Source organism: Marmota monax, unplaced genomic scaffold (genome assembly GCF_021218885.2).
Source record: "Marmota monax isolate L192 unplaced genomic scaffold, Marmota_monax_Labrador192_F-V1.1 WCK01_AAM20220418_F8-fsc00425, whole genome shotgun sequence".
In the NCBI taxonomy this organism is placed as follows: domain Eukaryota; kingdom Metazoa; phylum Chordata; class Mammalia; order Rodentia; family Sciuridae; genus Marmota; species Marmota monax.
In genome coordinates, this window is record NW_026695206.1 from 481,143 (window position 1) to 501,642 (window position 20,500).

At 49.4% G+C, this 20,500-nt stretch overlaps 1 protein-coding gene across 1 annotated transcript in view; it reads right to left on the minus strand.

Moving 5' to 3' along the window:
- The window catches only part of Prdm5 (PR/SET domain 5), a 132,159-nt gene that overhangs the window by 25,700 nt on the left and 85,959 nt on the right, over nucleotides 1-20,500 (minus strand). Inside the window, exon 13 of the mRNA XM_046430303.2 lies at nucleotides 10,592-10,677. Coding sequence (XP_046286259.1) covers nucleotides 10,592-10,677 — 86 coding nt within the window. The remainder of the gene's footprint in view (nucleotides 1-10,591; nucleotides 10,678-20,500) is intronic.

The window sequence follows — 20,500 nt, forward strand, 5'->3', positions numbered from 1 at the left end:
ACCCCACGTCCTAGGATCTGGCTCATCTGAATGCTCGGCACACACTGACATGGCGAGGTGTTTTATGTATCACATTACCTGCTTCCTTCTCCTTATTATCACAATATGCATGAGAACAAATGATGTAATTCCAAATTGAAAAAGGCTCACAAATTATGAAAGTATAACTAGGTGACTTTATGAAGAAAGAAATTATGTATGAACCTCAGTGTGGCATTGTTCTTGGAAGCCATTAATGGGACTTTTATATAAATAGACAGTTATTTCAAGATTCTTATGATACTTTAGTAATTAAAACTCTCTGAATAGAGTGCATGATGAATATAAGATTGTTTCAGGAAGAAAATGGTATGGAAAAAATGTATTACTTTCCTAAGAATAATGACCCTATTTCTTTTAAAAATTAATTGTATATTGCCTTTCTTAAAAACAAAGAAAAACTCTCTTTATAGATTTCAGGCAGCACCACGTACTTTCCTTTTAATCCTGAAGTATATTATTACAGTCTAAAGATAATAGAGTGGTGGTGAACGAGCAATCAGCTCCAATGCCAAATATTTATAGAATTTTATTTTAACTAAACCTGCTCAGCGCTCCACATATTCTCTTGATAGTCAACCTCACAAAGGGGACATGTAGACATCCTAGAAGCTCTGGATTAATTAGTACCATCAGGGCTGCCCAAGGGGGATGAAGCTGTTCTCACCACACATTTGGGTCCTATGCAGGCCTGATGTCTCCTCACCACCCTGGGCAATGCAGGCAGTTAGACTGACAGGCCAGCCACCAGAAGCCCTGTGCCAATGCCTTGTGGTCAGCTCAGCAGGTGCCTGGTGAGCTCCAGCAGCCAGCCAGCCCCTAGCTCCAGCCAGGAGCATGGCATCTTCCCAAGGGTGGGTGCTTCAGGGAGAAGGTGAGGCTGCGGAGGCCAGTGTACCTTGGGCAGGGATGGTGCAGAGAAGGCCCCAACCAGCCAGGCGTGAGGGGCCAGAGGGGATGGGGAAGGGACAGCTAAGCGTGGGGCTTCCTCTGTTTTTATCCTATTTAGATAGAAAAGCAGGCAGGAAAACAGAGGAGGACGTTTCAACTGAAACAGAACAAAACCAACACAAGTCCAGAGAGAAGGCTCTAGGGTGGGACTGGAGAAATACCAGTGTCTCCACATTCTCCTTTTTACTAACAGGAACTAATGTATGGAGTGTGACATGAGCTTCAGGAGTCCACAGAGCCCCTGCCCTGGGCCTTCCTGTTGCCTGGAGTGAGGATGTGACGGTGAGTGCCAGCAGCCCCCTCAGGCACAGCTCAAGCTGGACTACGAAGCCTCATCTGCAGACACGGAAGAAGAAAGGGACACAATGATCTGACTGACCAGCTCTGGACCACCCCTCACTGTCTGGCAAGGTGACCAGGTCCACACTGAGCTACCTTGAGACAAGGACAGGCGTCGGAGGGATCTGGAGGGATGAATGCAGTTTTGCTGGACTCACAGAGATTGTCTAAAGGACTGGAAGCTGAACACAAAGACTGTGGAAGCCACCTGGTCTATTTTACATTTTTGAAACTGAGAATACTATGCAAAGTTCACTGATTATTGGGAAGCTCTCATGACAAGACTGAACAGCTAAGCTCCTATCACAATGCATATAATAGTCAATAAACAGCCATCCGTTCTAAAATACGCTTATTTGCATCTAGCATTAAATAGACACATGATTTAATTTGTTTTATATATTTTTAGAAACTCTATCAATTCCACATTAATGAAGATCTATTTATAAGGTTTCTCATCTTTATAGGATAGGCAAGTTCCAATAGTCATAAGAAATATAGAATCCTAATTGTTTAGTAAATTCTATGTTCTCCATAACTGCATTTTGTAATCAGCTGTGTACTTATAAATGACCTTGGTCTTGAGGTAACAAAACACAGTAACACAGCAGGTCACTCAGCCAGCCAGCCCCTAGCTCCAGCCAGGAGCATGGCATCTTCCCAAGAAGACGATGGGATGCTTTTAGAAGAGGTAATACTTTTACTTAAAACAGCACTAAAACTCAAAATGCTGAGGCAGCTAGAGACTGATCCATGAGAAACACAAAGTCCAGTGTCCATTTTCAGAATTCAGTATTCAGCCTTAATTGGGATGCAAGACCCATTTGAAGTCATTTTAACAAAAGCCCTTCTCTTTCCCACCCCAATTTTAAAATTAGCCAGTTGTGTACATTGAAACCCTGAACTCCTCTGTCAGAGCCAGGAGCAGCGCTGTGTCAGGGATAAAAGCAGGTGGACTGCCCACCCAGGTGCACCTGCTCACCAGGTTTCTTTCAATAGCACACCCTTCTGCAGAGGTCAAGTTTGCCTACTGAGCAGCTCCAGAACATATGTCTGCTTCCTGAGGCAGGGACCCCGGTACCTTCAACAGGCCTGACAGACCTGTTCTCAGGCTAAAACAGCTTCTCAGCTTCCTTTATTTCATCACCACATTGATTTGAGGGATACCTCAAAGAAAGAATAAAATTCCTGCCTAACTGACCACTGCAGGCCATTAGCATATTTTCATTTAAATCTTCTCATTTTGAAAGGGGTTGGATCAAATGCCCTCCAGCATGCTTTCCAGCTGTGACAGTCTGACTCCAGACTGCACCAAAAATAAGACACAAACTACTAAGAAATTTTAGAATGGTTCCCTGTTATGGCTTGGACCTTCAATGTCCCTCAGCGTCCCTGTAGGCCACAGTTGAAGGTTTGGTCCCCAGCCTGTGGTGATATTGGGAGGGGTGTGCTTTTTAAGGGGCAGGTCCTGGCAGGAGCAAGTGAGGTCACTGGGTATGCCCTTGTGGGTGTTGCCCTTGGAGGGGGCACAGGGACCCGGGTCCTCCTCTGCTTATGATGCTAGGCCATCAGGAGGTGAGCAGCATCCCCCCACCACATGCTCCCTGCTATGACGTTCTCACCTCAGGCCCACAGTGACTGACTGAGCCAAGTGAACATGTGTCTAAACCTCTGAAGTCATGAGCCAAAATAAACTGTTCTTTTAAGTTGTTTATCTCAGGCATTTTGTCCCAACAGCAGAAAGCTGACCAACAAACACATGCCGTGCACCTTTTTCTTACAGAGGTGACAGCAATACTATAGCCTTAACAACTACTTACAAATTCATTAGTTTCAACCTGAAAGGCCACTTTTGTAATGTGAAAAATAATGTGATATAAAACTAGAAACAGTTCAAGTGATGGAGTTGCTGAGCGTGGGCATCTGTCTTACTTCCCAGTTGCTATTTCTTACAAGCAGGGGGCTCTAGAATCACTGCTCATCTTCTCACTCCCACCCCTGCTGGGAACAGGGAACGCCTGCCTGGGCTCAGCGCCACCTCTCCATCTTCCTGGGTCAGCACAGAGGACTCGGCCCCTCACAGCTCCTGAACTTGCCTGGCATGGGGTTTCCTAGGTGCCACCACAGGTGGGTCTGGGTACACCTCTGACTTGGCCTCCCCTCCTGGTGGCTGAGGCCAGATTGCAACACTCTGTCCTTTTTAACACTTATAAGGAGCTGTTTAGAAAGTCTCCATCTTTACAGGGAAGATTCATAAACACTAGCAGGTTCCAAATCACGTGACACAATCATGGGCAGCAGGACTGCATGGGTGGAGAAGAAAAACGGCTAACAGTGTTGTGCGGGCAGAAACCTGGCTGCGTGGGGTGACTGACACACCAACAACTCAAGGCACAGAGAGCACAGCTGGCCCGAGCTGCAGGGGAGCCCTGGCCCCCATGGACAGGTTAGTGGGGGAAGAGGCCTCAGATGGGGCAGTGGACTCAGGAAAGTGTGGACAACTCTGAGAGAAGATGCGTGGTAGCCACAGGCCAAACCCAGTGTGGCCTGCGTGTTTGGGTCGGAACAGGGTGCAGAAGCAGGAGTCGGCAGGCCAGGACACACCGCACCTCTACCCACCGCTGGGCTCCCTCCCGTGGGCAGTGAGCAGCCACTGCCAGGTTGGCGCTGACTGTGACATGTGTTCAAAGTTTTCAGTTGTAAGTACTGCGGCAGCTGTGGGTGGGGTGGATTAGATCAGCGTTTCTCAAATGGTATTCTCTAGAACACGGGGTCCCATGCCATGTCAGTGGATACACACAGATGCTCGAGTCATCCTGGGGAGTGACTGAACAAACTGCCACGACTGTCCCTGCTACTGGGTGTCAGCACCTGCTGCGTGGGGAGCACAGCGTGAAGCTCCAAGGTCAAGGCAGTGTGTGAGCTCCGGGTGCTGGCTGCCCCCAGCCATGGCACTGGAGCTGCCTCTCTGCGCTGGGTTGCCTGGGCCTCGGCTGCTCCCCTCCTCCTGGAGCACCCTATGTGCCCAGCCATTTCCTTCCCACTCACATGAAGGCTACGGAGTCATCGACACGGCCACCACGCTCTCCTGTCTTCCTGACCCCTTCCTCCCACGCAGAGCTGGGCTGCTGTGTGCACCCACCACACCCTGAGACCCCCACCATGGTCCCTGTCCTGCTGTCTCCTCCCCAGGCTCCAGAAGGGCTGCAACCTTCTCCTGAACATTCCTTCAGTACAAGCACATAACATAGAAGCCAACTCAGTAAAGCGGAGTCCGCCAACGGGTACTAGATGGTGCTCTTCCCAATCATCGAGTTGCAATTGGAAACACACCACATGAGTCAGAGTTCCTTTAATCAGGAGTTCGCTATGTGTGCAACAACTGTTTGAAGTCCTTAAGCAAGTTAAATGGAAAATGCCACAGCACTCACAAAGACAAACCCTTTTGCTTTTAATTCTTAAGAAATTATGTTAGATATTCAAGGCAAAGCATGTGTAAGCCTGAGCATTTCCAACTCACAACACAGGGGTCTGGTTTTATCCCCATGTTCAGAACAACAGCAAGATAAATCAATTTACCTAAGACTCCACAAATAATCGCTTCAGGCACAATTCTGTCTACACTTCTTGTCACTTGGGTGCTCAAAGATAATAAGCAGAGAAGCCCCAGCAACACCTTGGTCAGCACTCTTGCATTCAGTCTGGTTAGGCCTGAGAGCTCTGTAACCTTGCCTTAGAGCTCCTGTTCTCTCCTGGGGCAGGATAAAGTTATCCACTTAAAATGCCCGTCTCTTCTGCCAGGTCTGAAGGGCCCATGAAAGGACTTTCAATTGTAGTCACAAGTGTCTTGTTCTGGTTCTAAAGCACTAGAGAAAAGAACCACATGGAGACTGAAAGAGGTCACTGAAGAAGAGGGGGACCATGTGGAGAGTGAAAGAGGTCACTGAAGAGGAGGGGGACCATGTGGAGAGTGAAAGAGGTCACTGAAGAAGAGGGGGACCACGTGGAGAGTGAAAGAGGTCACTGAAGAAGAGGGGGACCACGTGGAGAGTGAAAGAGGTCACTGAAGAAGAGGGGGACCACGTGGAGAGTGAAAGAGGTCACTGAAGAAGAGGGGGACCACGTGGAGAGTGAAAGAGGTCACTGAAGAAGAGGGGGACCACGTGGAGAGTGAAAGAGGTCACTGAAGAAGAGGGGGACCACGTGGAGAGTGAAAGAGGTCACTGAAGAAGAGGGGGACCACGTGGAGAGTGAAAGAGGTCACTGAAGAAGAGGGGGACCACGTGGAGAGTGAAAGAGGTCACTGAAGAAGAGGGGGACCACGTGGAGAGTGAAAGAGGTCACTGAAGAAGAGGGGGACCACGTGGAGAGTGAAAGAGGTCACTGAAGAGGAGGGGGACCACGTGGAGAGTGAAAGAGGTCACTGTAGAGGAGGGGGACCACGTGGAGAGTGAAAGAGGTCACTGAAGAAGAGGGGGACCACGTGGAGAGTGAAAGAGGTCACTGAAGAAGAGGGGACCACATGGAGAGTGAAAGAGGTCACTGTAGAGGAGGGGGACCACATGGAGACTGGTGGAGGCCACTGGAGGAGAGGACCATGTGGAGGTAGCAGGAGGCCACGGACAAGCCCACCCTCTCTAAGGACAGTGACTGGGTTGGCTCCTGATTCACCCTCATCTCTGCCCAGACCACAAGGGCAGGGAAGCTGACAACCAGAAGGATGAGGACAGTCTGAGGGCCTGTGAATTCCAGTCTCTTTTTGGATTATCTTTATTTTTAGTTGTAGATGGACACGATACCTTTATTTTATTCATTCATCTTTTCGTGTGATGCTGAGGGTCAAACCCCCTGCCTCCCTCCCACATGCTAGGCGAGTACTCTGCCATTGAGCTACAACCCCAGCCCCCAAAATATTTCCTGAGAGCTTGGCCTAGCCACCTGCTGACTAGTGAAGCTGGCACAGGCCAGCAGTCAGCTGAGCCATGGCAGTGAGCGGACCTACAAAACCTGCTGTGGCCACCGACCCTCCAGGGGTTGTCACACTCAAAGACATCCTCCAGCATTCAGAGACCCCATGTCTGTCATCCATTTACCCCAGAAGCCCCCCTCTCTATTTTCCTATATCCTCCACACACTCTGTGCTCCATCCACAGGGGGCCCCTGAAACTCCCAGGCCTTGTGTACTACACTTTCGACTGTGCATATCTAGGACCTGGCACTGTCCTGATACAGCTGGCTTAGTAACAATCTGCAGGGTACGTGAATGATCCTGCATCCAGGGACCTGAGGGGACAGTTTGAGATCAATCTCACAGTCCTGGCACAACAACATGCCATGAGTGACACAGTGACAGCCATGAGTTAAAAAGCGTCCTCCTGAATAGTGAAGTAGTTCAGCTTGCAAGGAACCTAATTCCTCTTTCACGAAGGAGGTGGGTTTAACCTTATCCCCTGCTGACATCATTTTCACTTATTTCCCTCTCAGTATGCCGACTGAAGAGAGCGATAAGTGGAAGAGGTAGGCAGAAGCTTGAAGAACCGCAGGGGTCCAGGCCACGCCAGAGGGCACCACCCACCTGTCAGCCAGCCCTAGCACACCACATATAAGACAGAGCGCCACACGCATGTGTTGAAATACCACACCACATACTCCTGCAATACGTATAGTAGTTACCTGTTAATCAAATAAAACCAAAGAAAGCTCTTATTTTAACTTAATGTATAGTTTTAAAATTTCAGTGTTACATAAGGAAATCTACCATCTGACTTTGGATCTATGGAGTAAATAATACATAAATATGATTAGAGCCTTAAAGTTTGCACATTTCTGGGCTTCTCATATCTTTTCTAGAATATTTATGGCTTTCTAAACAATGTTAGTATTATTTTTTAAACAATGTTTAAAAAATAATACTAATATTTCCTTAATAAAAAAAATACTACCATTGGTAAATGGCACTTTGTGATCAATGCCTTGCTTTTGTTTACGAACATTTACAAAGTGCTTGCTTTAACATTCTAACCAGAAATGTCCATCACTTTAAAATATAGAAACACACTCTATAAATAAAATAGTACTTATTTAGCATTGTGCAATATTTAGTTCTTGCTGGAGTTGTCTATTACTACCCAATAAACCACCCCCAGACTTGACACATTATTATTTTGTCTTTAATATCTGGTCATTGTTGCAATTTTGTTCACTAACTGAACGGCCTATAATAGCTCGCTATTTCCAGTGGTCTTGAGAGTAGTGGGGGCTCTGCAATGGTTCTCATGTAGAGTCTTCCTGGTGGTCACAGTGTGTTGGTGGCCACAGACCTCCTCTGAAGGCTCAGCTAGCCTGGACATCCAAGATGGCAGCTGAAGGGCTGGAAGCTCCTGAGGCCTACTGTGTGCAGTGCCCAGATGGCCACTCCATGGTACTTAGGGTCTGGACAGCATGTAAGGTTGATCCCAAGAAACACAAGAAAAAGGTGTCAGGCTCCTAACTGGCCTGCCCTAGCGTCTTCTGCCGCATTCTCCTGGTCAAGTGCATTCTGGCCAGCACAGGTGCACAGGAAGGGAAAAGAAGACTCTTGGTGGTGATGAGAGGGCAGCTCATGCATGCGGGAGGGAAGAAGTTGATGGCATCGTCTTGGAGACCAGCTTATCATGTATACTATCTGTTAGGTGGGCACTCCTAGCTCCCTGTGCCCCTAAGAACTTCAGAGTCATGTTGAATGAGAATGTACAGACCATCAAAAAACTGCAGAAGAATCACAGTTGGTGCCTGGGATCTGAACAGCCTATAATAGCTCACTATTTCCAGTGGTCTTGAGAGTAGTGTTCAGTTCCTCACATGGATGCAACTCTACTCTGTTAACCTCAACAGTGAAACAGAATCGAGTTCCACATAAGGCTTCAGCCTCTTGTCCCATGGGGTAAGAACCTTGCCCAATAAAAGTGTCAGGACGATAAAATGCACTTTATTTTCAAATTCCACCTCCTACCCTGGCTGTGGAGACCCAGGGGCCAATCACCTCATTATAGAATGCCTGGCCCAGCAGGCCTTACTTCCTAGCACTTGCGTGCCAGAAATGCTCCTGACCAGGGACTGGAGACTTGACTGCTAGTGGCCTCAAGAGAGCCCCCTAGCTCAGAAGCACAGATCATACAGAGAATAAGAGCACAGTAGACTCTGAAGTGGAGTGATGGCCATTACACAGAACTTTCTCAAAGGAGGAAAGAAAGGTGCAAGACAATGATGTCAGGTCCCGAAAAGGAAGGTATTTTTCAAATAGTTTCACTTTCCATTTACAAAAGAAAAGCAGCTTACTGTGATAGAATAAGGCCTGCTTTCATGCAGGTGTATATTCTGAGCCAAATAAAATAGAGTTCTATTCCAAGGCCATTCATCTTACATGAGCCACTGGCAAGGCATGGGAAACTCCCCTCAGACATGGGGGCCCTAGAAACAGTGACATGTGCTGATCTAGACCCAGGTTAAGATGTTTTCAAAGGCAGCAAGAAGCCACATGCTCTGGCCCCCATAACACAGAAACCCATGAAGTTTAAAAAAAAAATAAGTTTTCTCCAAAATCATAATGATTTTTTTTTAAAAAAGGGTATCAAATTTGTTCTTAATCTCTTTATCAAAATAAATAAACAGGGGTTGGGGTGTGGCTTAGTAGTAGCGCACTTGCCTGGCATGTGTGAGGCACGGGTTCGATTCTCAGCACATAAATACATAAATAAAATAAAGGTCTATCAACAACTAAAACAATATTTAAACAAACAAACAAAATAAATAAACAGAACTAGTTGAAGTTCTCAAGTATTCAGTCTATGCAGTGTGAAGCCTCCTTCCCTTCCAGGGTTTCTCTCTAAACCCACCGAGTGTTTCCTGTCTCTAAGTGGAGAATGTGGAGGTCCCTAAGGCCCTGCCAGGTTTCCTGGTTCCCTGGGGATGCCTCTCCTCACCACCTGTGTGTACCCTGTCTAAACCTCGCCACCACTGTTCTCAAAGGCGACTCCCATAGCTGCTCCCCAATTTCAAATCTCTGGCCATGTGGTGTGGGTCCCCTTCCACTCACCTGGCCCCATGCCTCCTAGCTGGGTCTGTGTCTCCAGGGCTGCCCTCAGTCCTCACTGGAGAGCAGCCTCAGAGCAAGCATTCTATGACAAAGCTCACCATGTTGCTCTCCTGCTGTAAACCAGACACACTCCCCAGTCCACTCAGCCTCTCCAAACCAAAGACAGCCAGACTGCTCCCCAGGTCCTCACAGCCCCTTCAAACCAAAGGCAGCAAGACTTCCCCCCAGGTCCTCATGGCCCCTCCATCCCTGCCTGTCTCACATGTTAGCACAGCACTGCAAGACGTGGTCACCCTCCAAGATGGCTGCCTGACTCCATCTGCAGGACCTCCCGACCTGAGCTCACAGGGTCATGGTGACTCCTCTGCCTCACATCCACACCCCCAAAGGGGGAACTCTCCTCCCTCAGCCTTCTGCTTATACCACATTGCGCAATTCAATAGCTTTATTCTTTGGTCAAGTTTTTTTTTTTTTTTTTTTGGTAAGTTTTCAATTCTACATCAATATACCACCTAAAGCCTTCAGGTATATCCAGCCCCTCTGGATACAGTGTGTCTCAGAGACCATGCATCTCACTGGGTCTCACTGCATGGTGTCCCAAGGAAATGCCACCTGCACTGATCATTAAATTGAGTCTGAACTGCCTAAGATCAAGGACAGAAAAATTCATGAAAGAAAATTAACAGAATTCAGAACAGCATAAAAGGCTCACTGGCATGCTCCACCCCAGGCAGTCCACTGAATTCTGAGAGAACTGGTCTGGCTCTGTCTACAGTCACAGGCTGCAACGTTGATCACTGGTGATGTCTTTCCTGAAAGTATTACTCACTGGCCAAATGCTGACAGACTCGTCTTCACAAGGATGTCCTGTCACTTGTAAGTATTCTGCAAGAAAAAACCTTCATATTTTCTAGTATGAAACTGTAAAGATCTATTTAGTGGTAGTCTGTCACTCATAACTCCCGAAACTGACTCACAATTCAAAGAATCAGACATTTTTGGGGCTGGAAATTTTTCCCCCTTTGGCCTTTCAAAAACACGTATCTATAAATGTCTATCATGAACATAAACAGAATTTCAGTTGCAGCACTTTTTCTCACATAAAGTCAGACACTTTCCTTTTACTGTGAGCGTGGTTTTACATCATGGATGTTACAGCTGCCATTGGAGAGGCAGGAGCAGTCTTACCCTGGTGTGCGTTCGGATGTGCATCTTCAGCCCATCGTTCTTACTGAATCCTTTGTCACAGTAAGGACACTGATAGGGACGCTCACCTATGGGTAAAGAAAGACTTCAGGTCAGAACAGTGTCAGGGCGGAGCATGCCATGTCCTACTCCCAGTGCCCTGTCCTGCCTCACGAAGGCTCCCACATAGCCTCAGCAGACAAGGCCACCTCCGGGAGGCCCAGCGCCTCAGGACTCACGATAAGCCAGGCCACCTCTGGGAGGCCCAGCACCCCAGCACTCAGGAGGAGCCAGGCTGCCTCTGGGAGGTCCAGCACTCCAGCACTCAGGAGGACCCAGGCTGCCTCTGGGAGGCCCAGCGCCCCAGCACTCAGGAGGAGCCAGGCTGCCTCTGGGAGGCCCAGCGCCTCAGGACTCAGGAGGAGCCAGGCTGCCTCTGGGAGGCCCAGCACCCCAGGACTCAGGAGGAGCCAGGCTGCCTCTGGGAGGCCCAGCGCCCCAGGACTCAGGAAGCCAGGCTGCCTCTGGGAGGCCCAGCACCCCAGCACTCAGGAGGAGCCAGGCTGCCTCTGGGAGGCCCAGCACCCCAGGACTCAGGAGGAGCCAGGCTGCCTCTGGGAGGCCCAGCACCCCAGCACTCAGGAGGAGCCAGGCTGCCTCTGGGAGGCCCAGCACCCCAACACTCAGGAGGAGCCAGGCTGCCTCTGGGAGGCCCAGCACCCCAGGACTCAGGAGGAGCCAGGCTGCCTCTGGGAGGCCCAGCACCCCAGCACTCAGGAGGACCCAGGCTGCCTCTGGGAGGCCCAGCGCCTCAGGACTCAGGAGGAGCCAGGCTGCCTCTGGGAGGCCCAGCACCCCAGGACTCAGGAAGCCAAGCTGCCTCTGGGAGGCCCAGCACCCCAGCACTCAGGAGGAGCCAGGCTGCCTCTGGGAGGCCCAGCGCCTCAGGACTCAGGAGGAGCCAGGCTGCCTCTGGGAGGCCCAGCACCCCAGGACTCAGGAGGAGCCAGGCTGCCTCTGGGAGGCCCAGCGCCCCAGGACTCAGGAAGCCAGGCTGCCTCTGGGAGGCCCAGCACCCCAGCACTCAGGAGGAGCCAGGCTGCCTCTGGGAGGCCCAGCGCCCCAGGACTCAGGAAGCCAGGCTGCCTCTGGGAGGCCCAGCACCCCAGCACTCAGGAGGAGCCAGGCTGCCTCTGGGAGGCCCAGCGCCCCAGGACTCAGGAAGCCAGGCTGCCTCTGGGAGGCCCAGCACCCCAACACTCAGGAGGAGCCAGGCTGCCTCTGGGAGGCCCAGCACCCCAGCACTCAGGAGGACCCAGGCTGCCTCTGGGAGGCCCAGCACCCCAGCACTCAGGAGGAGCCAGGCTGCCTCTGGGAGGCCCAGCACCCCAGGACTCAGGAAGCCAAGCTGCCTCTGGGAGGCCCAGCACCCCAGCACTCAGGAGGACCCAAGTTGCCTCTGGGAGGCCCAGCACCCCAGGACTCAGGAGGAGCCAGGCTGCCTCTGGGAGGCCCAGCACCCCAGGACTCAGGAAGCCAAGCTGCCTCTGGGAGGCCCAGCACCCCAACACTCAGGACCCAGGCTGCCTCTGGGAGGTCCAGCGCCCCAACACTCAGGAGGAGCCAGGCCAGCAGAGCTCAGTGCACTTCCTTTCACCATCCCGCCCAATCAAGTCTCCGCAGTTCAAGACCTCACTGCAAGTACTTGGCGTTAGTCAATTTGTTCTGTTGCTGCACTGTCCACTGCCCACCACAGGAGTCTGAATTTAACCAGTTCATTAATAAGTTGTTTTCTTATTTTTGCTTAAAAGTTTCATGTAAATGAATCCATCTCAGGGTTTTTGTAAAACACCTACATGAAGCAGAACCACTGGCCTCTGAACTACACAGAGAGGATGGCTCGCTTTCTGATATAACCAAGAACCTCTTGCCCAGAAGTTATGATTTAGAAGACAGCCAGGACATTTTTAAGACAAGCAAACACACATACATCACAAAATTCTACTTTGTGAGGACAAGACTATAGTGAGGTGTGATCCTCCTGAGTTGTCTGGAGGTGCTCTCCCCAAGGCCTGATGATCTAGAGTGGATGACAGCTTAAAGTCACCAGCACAGTCTGATTTAACAACACACCGACATGGCACCATGCCAGTCTACATTCAAAGATCATGCAAATCAAGGCTATGTCTGTCTGTCCTTCCCCTCAGGCCCCTGCCCCCAGTATCTACTCCCCCTCTTCTCCCACAGGTCCCACTGGATGCAGGCTGGCACAGATGTATTACTCCAGGGAGCTCCCTTGCTGGGCAGCCATGAACACCCACTGCTTGACCAGCCACTGCTCCTGAGAGAGGGCTGCCTGCACCTCTTCTCTGCCTCAGACTCAGCACCACCAGACAGGCAGCACGCTCGTGGCTCAGGCCTAGGGCAGCCTCCCACGCTGCTTCCAGAGTAGCACCACCTAGAACCAAGTGCAGGGCCCCAGAGTGACCTCTCCCAGTCTCTCCTCTTTGCAGGGACACCTAGGACCCTTCCTTTCCACTGGGCACTGTAAACCACTGACAACCACTCCAAAATGCAAAGAGCTAAGCATAACAGCAGCACAAATAGGAATAGGCTCTTGCGCGGATGGTCCACGTTTCCATATTCTGAGAGAAAATCAACCTGTGCTCCAGGACAGCCCCTGGGAATTCTGGACTGAATGACAGTCCAGACCTAGAAGGTAGAGCCAAGGCTGGAAACAGCCAAGAAAATACTACCTATGCTAGCCCGCAGGGACATTCCATACTTACCTTATTCCAGGTCTCTGCTGAGTCCCAGTCCTAACTTGGATATTGCACAATCAACTCAAATTCCCCACACATTCACCTTCTGTCCTGATTATCCATGGATCAAATAAGACCCAAGGTAATAAAATTATTCTGTATACAAGATTCATGCTAAATGAGTAGATTGTAGCTGTTCTTGCCACAAAAACAAAAACAAATGGATGCATTAATTGGCTTCCCTATAACCCTGGACCGGCAGGCTGTGTCCTGTCGCTGATGTGTGATTTAAATACACACACTGGAATTCATTGCAAAAAAAAGAAAACTTGGCCCTCCAAGACACCTTTCTATACCCTTCCCCTGCATCCAGTTCCTGAGCCACGAGATTCACCTCCTTGACACTCCCGCTGGCCTACACTCCCGCAAGGATGAGAACCATAGCAAAAAACACAACAGTTGCACGTAGTCCACCAGCATCTGCAAGACCTCTGGCCACGCAGGTGCAGCCAGGAGGTTCCTATGCTCAGAAGCCAAGCACTGGAGGACAGAAAGAGCCACCGAGGCGGTAACGCCTGCCTCAGAGAATTCCACACACTTTCAAATACTCTTCTTCATAAATTATGAAGAATAATTGCTTAGATTTTTTTAAATGCTGAAATGTTTCCTTCTTATATACCTATTAATAATTTAATCAATCAACAAATCAAATCCAGAGTACACACAAAACATGATTAAAAACAGCAGTCTGTTACATAAAGTTACTTCATGATTTTCCTAGCAGACCTAAGACAATCTACTCCTCATAGCTTTAAATTAGGTCTTGCCTTCCAAAGGCCAACAGAACAGCTAGCAAACAAAATCAGATATGGGCAGTCTTGGGTGGACCATATTAACCTTCAGAAACCCCTCAGTCACAGCATGCTCAGGGTGACCCTGCCTCTTTCGGCCTCCAATAACAGAGCTTTCTGCTATCCCACAATCTGAAACTGAAGGACACCTGTGCAGTCCACAGGTGATAATTACTGTCATGCACCTGATCCACATATTATATGCCTATGTAGGAGTCTGATACTGGAAGCATTTTGATCTATACATAGAATTGTGCTGTGAACAGGAAGTAGCCTTCAGTGTGACTTCACCCAACACAGCCTCTAGGTGCCACATAGCCCTATTTTTAAATATCTCAGGTAGATTTAGATGCCACTATCTTTATTTCACTTAGACTAATCATAATATTCAAATTCTCACTGGCAAGAAAATCAGTGAATCTTAAAATTAGAAAAAAGCTGAAAGCCAGTGTCAATGGGAATAACACGCCAGCGGCAACCCTCAGTATCCCAGTCTGTGCTGGGGGTCCTCACTGGAGAAGCCATTGAACCCATGCCACAACACTGCAACCTGGTGCTCATGTCCCAAGTCCAGAACAAGTACACAGGCACAGAAAGGACTCACAGTGGGCTGCGAGATGGAGGGTCAGAGCTGGAGCCACTGTGCCCCAGAGCCAAGGTGGGAAGTACTGCAACTGCTGGCCCCTCGCACTGGGCGAGCTTCCCCAGTGAAGGGCAAAGACCTGCCTCTCCCAGTCCCAGGTGGCACGAACCAGGCCTGGGGCTGGTGCATCCAGGCGTTCTTTTGGCTTTCAACACTCATCAGGAAATGCAGGAGGCAAGAGAGGAACATGTGTCCCATCGTTCAGCAGGTCTCATGTGAATGCAGATGTTGTCACACTAGCTGTGCCTGAGACCTATTACCATCTAGACGGCAATTAAGACATCAGAACCTCAGGCATTCCCCAGGACACTTGGCCAAGGCAATCAGATCTAATGAGCACTGTGTGGGCAGCAAACTCCACATATGACTGAAAACTGAGGAGGGCTTTGCATGTTGTGGTCTTTAAATTATGTTCTGACACCAAAAGAGGTTTAAACCCACTGTTTTCTTTAAACACATCAAGGAACAAAAAGAAACATGATGGTAACTATAATAGGTAACTATAAAGTGCCACCTCATGGATACTTCATTAAGTTAATTTGTTCATTTTTTAACAGATTTTTTTTTTAGCACCTGCCATGTTCCAGCTACAGACCTGGGCTCTAGGATGCGGTCGGGAATAGATTAAATTTTTCAAGAGAATACTGAGACAGAGTTAAGAAAGACCAGTGGGCTGAGGAAGAGGGCAGAAGAACCCCAGCAAGGCCAGCAGGAGAAGCCAGGGACCGAATGCAGGCAGGCCTGAGGCAGTGGAACTCAGGCTCCAGGGTCCTGGACCTCTGTCTCTCCCAACTGGGCTTGACGGGGTGTTTCCAAATTCCCACAGCCAGTGCAGTCGAATGGAAGTGACTTCAAAGTCTTCCATTGTGAGGATGTTGGGGAAAGAGAATCCAGAGAGACCAGTAGTAATGAAGAGCACACGTGGCTGCCATGTGGGGCACCTGACCTGTCCAGCCTGGCCCAAACAGTCACCTCAGGTCTGTAACAAAAAAAGCATTATGAGGGCAACTGCCTACCCAAGCAGGGCTAAAACAACAGGAAAAAAAATCAGACCCCAATTTAATGCATGCCTGTGTGAAGATGATTCATCAAGACCAACATGGTTCTAGGCAATAAAATCATGAGGATATTAGAAGAACCAGCCCTCACCTAAGGACAAGTCATACACCAATGTGAAAACAGCACCTTATGAAACTGAATTTTACTGATTAAACAAACAAACAGACAAAAGAATATGAGATAGAGGACAAAAAAAGGTGGTAAAGAGTTAATTTAAAACTACAATTAGGTAGGAAAAGGAAATAAAAAAAACCTGATCCTGGCGCTCTGGCTTTGGCCACATAGGTGTAAGAAAGACACCTGTCATTTGTGACTTGTTCAGAGGGCACAAGATGACCTCAGGAGGCCCTAAACGTGCTACCGGAAGAATAGTGTTTACCAAGAGCAGGAGGAAATACAGCCGAAGTCTCAAAGGTTCTGACCAAGAACAAGACCTCTGCTGTGGCATGTCCACTGCTAGGACAAGGGGCAATGACACCAAGGGAGGTGTGTGCTCACCAGTGATTTGGTTTTGTTGTAGCGTCAGGCTTCGGTGGGAAAATCACTAATGCTTTTACCCAGCGGTTTCCCTCTGGAGGAGCTGCCGACCAGAAGTCTGCCTTCACCTGGCATTCAGAGCACCTTCCTGCGCGGCAGCTGGGGGCTGAATGGGCAGTCAGATCCAGGGTGCCAGGACATGCAGGGCGCTGTGTGAACAGCACCAGAGGAAGAATCAAGAGCGTGCACCAGAAATAAGCTCCCCTAAACCCAGAGGAGCACAGTGCAGGGCTGCAGGGAAGCCCTGGGGGCTGCTCTGGAGGAACTGGCAGGAGGAAGCCACAGAAGAAGAGCCAAGTCTTCAGAGCCTGCCTGACTGAAATGTGGAATGCAAGTTTAAGTTCCCTTTGGTTAATTTGTTAATTGTCTTATTTGTGCATTAGCAATGTCACTCTTGTCCTACAGTTACTTGTCCTTGGTCACAGCTCCTGTGGAACAAACACTCTGAAAACAATGCATGATTTCCTCAGAGTCATTATTGGAAAACAAAGAAGAGCAACGGTGGAAGCCCAGATCCTTTATTTCCAATATGATCACAGGTATTTACCAAAAAAAAAAAAAAAGAAACATTTCCCCAGACAGTGATTTATGAGCGTGCTCATCCGCAGGCGCGATGTGCCTGGGAGCAGGCCAGCACGGTCGGGATGTATTACCACGACAGTGGTGGGACTCCAGGCGAGTAATTAACCTCTGGCCCAGAACACTGAAGACCAGAAAGCAGTTGCTAGAATTTCCCTCATAATTTATGAGCAATCCATGCAATTCCCATAGCAAGCTTGGATCCCCTGCTGAACAAGCCCAGCTCTCCCTGATCCAGAAGCAGTGACCCCCAGCAACTGCTGGGCCATGTTGGCTGACCCTCTGAGTGCAACCTCTCATCTGACTTAGGGAGCCAGTGATAAATTACAGAGCTATAATCACGTGGACCCAAGAGCACCTCCACTCAGCCACAGCTGCACTGCGTGCCCCTCACCCCGCCCCCACCCCCGCCCGAGCCCACTGGCTGATGACTCTCATCATGTTCTGGTGATCCACACTCTGCTGCTGGGGCATATGAAGACAAGCAAGACAACCATGTGGATAGAGGGTCCCACAGTGAACCATGAGCATGTGCAGGCGACTGTGACCAAATGCACGCAGAAACGGGCGCAGGGCAGAGGCAGAGCCTGTAGCAGCTCCTGTGACCTCACACATGGACATTGGGCACACGGGAAAGTTCTCAGACAGCACCTGAGCTGGGACCATAGCTGTCCCCTGTTGAGCTTCGAGAACTGGGATTTGAAGAGGCGAAGCGACCTTTGGCGGCTGTGAGCTGACACTGTGGTCCATGGTGCGGATGTGCATAGACAGTGATGACACAGTGCAGAGCTGCGTGGGGTTCTCCATGGCTGGAGTGGGGAAAGGCTACAGGCCAAGGCTACAAGCTCAGCCCTCAGTTCTCAGGCCAGCACATTGATTCCCTACTGGCTGATACATCACTGAGAAGGTATCTTCAACCTCGTGGAAGGAAGGGAGCTCAGTAATAGTAAGAGCGCAGGGATCCTCTGAGGAAGAAGCAGAAATGCCCTCAGCTCTCTGTGAACCACACACATGCTGTGCCACCCTCGCAGACCTCTCACTGCAGCTAGGCATCAGTGAAAATGAGAGGCTGGACACAGATGACTTTGCAGCTGCCCCTCACCCTGGAAGTCAAGGGCACATGCTTTTGCTTTGCTGTGCCTTCGCAGTGCTAGATGCAGAGCCTGGCATGCCCTCCCCTCTACACTCCAGCCCAGGCATGTGGAATTTCAAAGCCTGTGAAGGTAGATGCACACTTGCCGTGTCCCTACTCTAATCACCAAGTTGTAAAGAATGAGTGGACCTCAGAGGTTAGATACGAGGGTCATGAAAATTAACACTGCCAAGTTACTGGTAAACCAGCTGGTGTGATTCCACCCTCGCTGTTCAGAGTGGTGGTGGAGGGAAGAGGAAGGAGAGGAAGGTCACAGGGAAGGAGGTGAAGCAAGGACACCACTGGTGGCTAGTTAAGGCCATAAGAGAAAAATCAATCACTCCATGAAGGAAGTGGGGCTAAGGAAACTTCTTAAACATTGTTAGCAAAGGATGAAAATATGGACACAAATGTGAAGATTCCTCCCTGAACCAGAAGAAAGGCAGGAACCCAACAGCTAATCATCATGTGCTGGTGAAGAGACATCAGCCCTGAGCCAATGACCATGACCTCCCAAAGAAATTCATACCAAGGAGGCTGCGCAAGGCCAGCGCTTCCTGTACCTGACAGAAACACTGAGAGACACCAACAGGCAGACTGTAAGCACAAATTAGAGCGGGCGCACTATTTCCTTCCCCTCAATAAAACTAAGTGGCATTTGATGTCATAAAAAGAGAATTGGCTTCCCAAATTATTGACAGTTTGAATACTATAAAAACAAAAATGAAACTGACCCTAGTACTCTGGAAAACCCATTAAATGACTGTTAATGTCCCATGAAAATCCCCTTGTATTGCCACGTGATCAAAGGTCCAACCACCCATCACTCATCTCTTCCTAGAAATAGAGAAGAGATCTGAAAAACTAATCCAGTGAACATCCGCTCTGCATGCTCCTGCCCGCTCCAGAGGACTCGGGAACAGATGGCCCTGGGACTGCTAAGGAAAAAACAGAGACAGAGCACTAAAGCACCTTCCAGGTGGCTCTAGAGCGTGAAACTCTGCTCAGAGGCAGGATCTCACTCCTTGTCTTTCATACTGGGGACTCTATGACTCTTGTGGCGACTGTCATAGCGTAGAGCAGAAAAAAGAACATGTAGGGACGCAGAAGCTGGAGTCAAAGGATTTGGGTCTTTTCACCTTGATTCAGGTCATTTGCCTCTCTGAGCCTGGACTTCCTCCTCTTGAAGATGAGGGAAGGGCCTAGACGCTACCTTTGAGAGTGTGTCCCTTCTCCAACCCTCGGGAAAGGCAGGAGCCTGACCTGCACTGGCCTCAGCTTGGAGGCCTGGTCATGAAGGTACCGCACCACTGCAGGGGGTCCCAGTTCACACAGCAGACTCGACCCTCACAAAAGCCCATGGAGCGCTTGTCAGGGCCAGGGTCCTCCACTTTCTTTCTGATGAGGAACTCTTGATGCAGCCACTCCAGGCTAAAATCAGTCCCAGCAAGTCTTGTTGGCAAAATAATACTGCCAGCCCTTCCTTGGAGCCTCACAGCTGCGTGGGTATTGAGCCAGGTCATATAATGTTCAACCAACCACTCAATGACACAGCAAGATGAAGAATGGGTAGCATCACAAATTGGGGGGGTCAGATTTTCTTCTTTAATGTTAGTATTTCTCAAAATGAATCCCACAGATTTTGGTAGATATTATATGAAAAAATTAAATTTGATGATGATCTCGTAGCTATCTCAAAGCACTGCAGCCTGTTTGATTGCGGTTCTCTAAGTGAAAGGGCTTTTGTTTACTCTGCAAGCATTCCCAGGCGCTTCCTCGATGCAGGCAGCTCTCTCAGTGCAGGCAGCTCTCCCAGTGCCAAAAATAATGGGCACAGTTCTAAGGTAAGAAAGAGCACAGACTCCTGCAGAGCATGGGGACACAAACACGGGGAAGAGCACTGTGGGGACAGAGGCACAGGGGCCTGGAGCACCTGACCTGGGCACCATGGCCAGGAACAGGTAGACAAGCATGAGAACCTGGGGCGCCTTGGCCCAGGGCTGGACAGGAAACAGATCATGGACATAGCAGACTTTAATGGAGTCTGGGAGAGCAAAAGGAGCTCTGTAAGCAGGTCTGGAATATAAACTGGAGAGCAACTGATGCATCTCATGAGAACTTCAGGCCAAATTTTGTACAAATCAAGGGGAAGCCCTTGAGAAGCTTTTAGTCAGGTGAAGAGTGACTGGGTGAACCTGATCCATTTTCTATACTTCCTTTATAAGAAATAGATACACTTTCCAAAATCTCAAAACAAAACAAAATCCTCCAGAAAAATCCCTGAGAATAGCAAATGCCATGCAGCTCCTTTTCACGGACACAAACCCAGCACTCCAGGGAAGGATGGAG